Source organism: Nerophis ophidion, linkage group LG07 (assembly GCF_033978795.1).
Source record: "Nerophis ophidion isolate RoL-2023_Sa linkage group LG07, RoL_Noph_v1.0, whole genome shotgun sequence".
Classification (NCBI taxonomy): domain Eukaryota; kingdom Metazoa; phylum Chordata; class Actinopteri; order Syngnathiformes; family Syngnathidae; genus Nerophis; species Nerophis ophidion.
Window position 1 is genome coordinate 1,897,966 of NC_084617.1, and position 3,198 is coordinate 1,901,163.

At 45.8% G+C, this 3,198-nt stretch overlaps 1 protein-coding gene across 4 annotated transcripts in view; it reads right to left on the bottom strand.

Annotated features, from left to right (window-relative positions):
• The window catches only part of LOC133555782 (rho GDP-dissociation inhibitor 2-like), a 48,487-nt gene extending 46,774 nt beyond the window's left edge, over positions 1-1,713 (bottom strand). For 2 of the 4 annotated variants that reach the window (XM_061905153.1, XM_061905152.1), the window contains exon 1: positions 774-1,283. In XM_061905153.1, coding sequence (XP_061761137.1) covers positions 774-846 — 73 coding nt within the window. In that variant the 5' untranslated portion in view covers positions 847-1,283. Of the gene's footprint in view, positions 1-773; positions 1,284-1,578 lie in introns of those variants that run through there. The other 2 variants (XM_061905154.1, XM_061905151.1) reach the window with 2 other exon arrangements.
• Between the last annotated feature and the right edge of the window lie 1,485 nt (positions 1,714-3,198).

Below are 3,198 nucleotides of genomic sequence, written 5' to 3' on the forward strand. Positions count from 1 at the left end.
GTGTGGCCCCCGGGCCTTAATTTGCCCAGGTCTGTTCTATCACACAAACCCCAAGCTGTGATTCACACACACACACACACACGCACGCACGCACGCACGCACGCACGCACGCACGCACGCACACACACACACACACACACACACACACACACACACACACACACACACACACACACACACACACACACACACACACACACACACACACACACACACACACACACACACACACACTTGTGTGAGGGGAAACCCCCGAACCTTCCTTCTGCCATCTGTCCCTGTTCAACACTACTGCAGAGAGGGCATCAAACACACACACACACACACACACACACACACACACACACACACACCCTCACACATTGGCTTTGGGAAGTTGGTGACATCATTGGTGTAGTGGATGCGCTGTGTCATCACACACACTTAAGTGCAACACCCTTACACATTTTGAACGCGATTGCATGTCTTTTGAAGTGATGGCAACATGAAGGTAGCAGCAGAACCATCAAGATGCTGGCAGGCAGACACACTCGCACACACGTGATCAATAGCTATCGATTCTCTATCTTTGGCAGCGTTTCATGTCGGTCATAAAAATGTCCACACCCGCAAAGATTGAGACAAATGGTGCACACTCACCTACAAAATAAGAGCGCGCACACACCCTTAAAACGTGCTGGACTCTGAATCCAACCCAACAATAGAGTTGTTCTGCGCATATGAATAGTGGTGAATGGGCCAAGTTCCAGAGAAGTAATAGAACGTCAGCTCACCTCTGTAGCACATGGTCAGCCACAGCAGCTGCAGCACTTGACCCCCAAACTCACACACGTCCAATCCCAGCATGCTGCCTCGCAACGTGACAACCGGGCGGGGAAGAACTGGAGAAGCCGGCAACCTCCACAGGTACCAGAAGAAGAAAAGAAAAGTCGAGCGGCGAAGAGGAGAGCATCCGCTGGAGTCTCGGGCGGGGGGGTAAAGGAAGGAGGTCAGACACGCATTGTCCTCGCAGGAGTGGAGTCAAAGAAGGGGGACACGGTCAAGGGAAGGGCTGGCGAGGCACAGGCGAGGAGGGTATCCTTGGGTGTGGATGTGAGCGAGCGAGAGGAAAAAGAGAGAGAATGGGGGAGGAGGGAGGAGGGAGAGGCAGCTTTGCACTTCTTCCTGCTGCTTCTTTGCTTGTGGCTGGCGAAAAGCAAAATAACTGCACCCAAAATTGAGAATATCTTTGTGTAATGACAGTCTGCAGCAGTGTGTGTGTGTGTGTGTGTGTGTGTGTGTGATGCTCAGACGCTGCCTATCGATCTGTAGCGGCGCACCCACCTCCCACCCCCATCCTTCACAGCGGTTCTGTCATGAGCCCAGAGACTGCAATGAGCTCATCTTTTAACCCTCCCTCTTCACACCTCATTCCCTCTCACACACTCTTTGCCTTCCCTCCCCGTGTTGCTGCCCTCTCCCTCCGTCTACACATTTGTCAACCTAGCATCTCGCTGGCCACACCCTGGTAACAACTTCCGACTCCCTGGGAATCTCTCAAACATGGCAGGGGACAAAAAAAGAAGAAGAGCGTCTCACTTGACAGGCAGATGTTCTTCTCCAGTCCCTTGTTAGACCGTCGTGCTTCACAGGATCCTGACTGACGCTGCTTTGTCTCTTCAGCATCCTCTGGAACAAAAGACAATGTTCATTTCTTTTCTCACTATTCTCACCACATTTAAAGCCCGAAATAGAAACCACTCTGGACACCATTTAGTTTAGAGTCTAGTCCATAGTGGTTCTAACATAATAGTGAGAGTCCAGTCCATAGTGGTTCTAACATAATAGTGAGAGTCCAATCCATAGTGGATCTAACATAATAGTGAGAGTCCAGTCCATAGTGCATCTAACATAATAGTGAGAGTCCAGTCCATAGTGGATCTAACATAATAGTGAGAGTCCAGTCCATAGTGGATCTAACTTAATAGTGAGAGTCCAGTCCATAGTGGATCTAACATAATAGTGAGAGAGTCCAGTCCATAGTGGATCTAACATAATAGTGTGAGAGTCCAGTCCATAGTGGATCTAACATAATAGTGAGAGTCCAGTCCATAGTGGATCTAACATAATAGTGTGAGAGTCCAGTCCATAGTGGATCTAACATAATAGTGAGAGTCCAGTCCATAGTGGATCTAACATAATAGTGAGAGTCCAGTCCATAGTGGATCTAACATAATAGTGAGAGTCCAGTCCATAGTGGATCTAACATAATAGTGAGAGTCCAGTCCATAGTGGATCTAACATAATAGTGTGAGAGTCCAGTCCATAGTGGATCTAACATAATAGTGAGAGTCCAGTCCATAGTGGATCCAACATAATAGTGAGAGTCCAGTCCATAGTGGATCTAACATAATAGTGAGAGTCCAGTCCATAGTGGATCTAACATAATAGTGAGAGTCCAGTCCATAGTGGATCTAACATAATAGTGAGAGTCCAGTCCATAGTGGATCTAACATAATAGTGAGAGTCCAGTCCATAGTGGATCTAACATAATAGTGAGAGTCCAGTCCATAGTGGATCTAACATAATAGTGAGAGTCCAGTCCATAGTGGATCCAACATAATAGTGAGAGTCCAGTCCATAGTGTATCTAACATAATAGTGAGAGTCCAGTCCATAGTGGATCTAACATAATAGTGAGAGTCCAGTCCATAGTGGGGAGTTCTCTATCCCTCTTTCCCTCTGTAGCAGCGTAAACTTTCTCCTTTGTAATATGATGTAATTTGAATACTTAAATAAACATTTTAAAAGATCTTTGTTTTTTCTGGACAATAATTTATTCAATAGGAAAACTTCCAGAATATAGTCCAGTTCCTAAAACCAGAACAACTGTGTATTATCACACTGGTTCATCTTGACAAAGGTAGCCCAGGTTGCATTTTTCACCCAAATTCACTTAAAAACCAGAATGGTACATCCTATAAAAACATCCATCCATCCATTTTCTACTGCTTGTCCCTTTAGGTCAGGGGTCGGCAACCTAAAATGTTGAAAGAGCCATATTGGACCAGATATACCAAAACAAATCTGTCTGGAGCCGCAAAAAATTAAAAGCCATATTACATACAGATAGTGTGTCATGAGATATAAACTGAATTATGAGGACTTAAAGGAAACTAAATGAGCTGAAATATAGCAACAAAATGAGGCATAATGATGC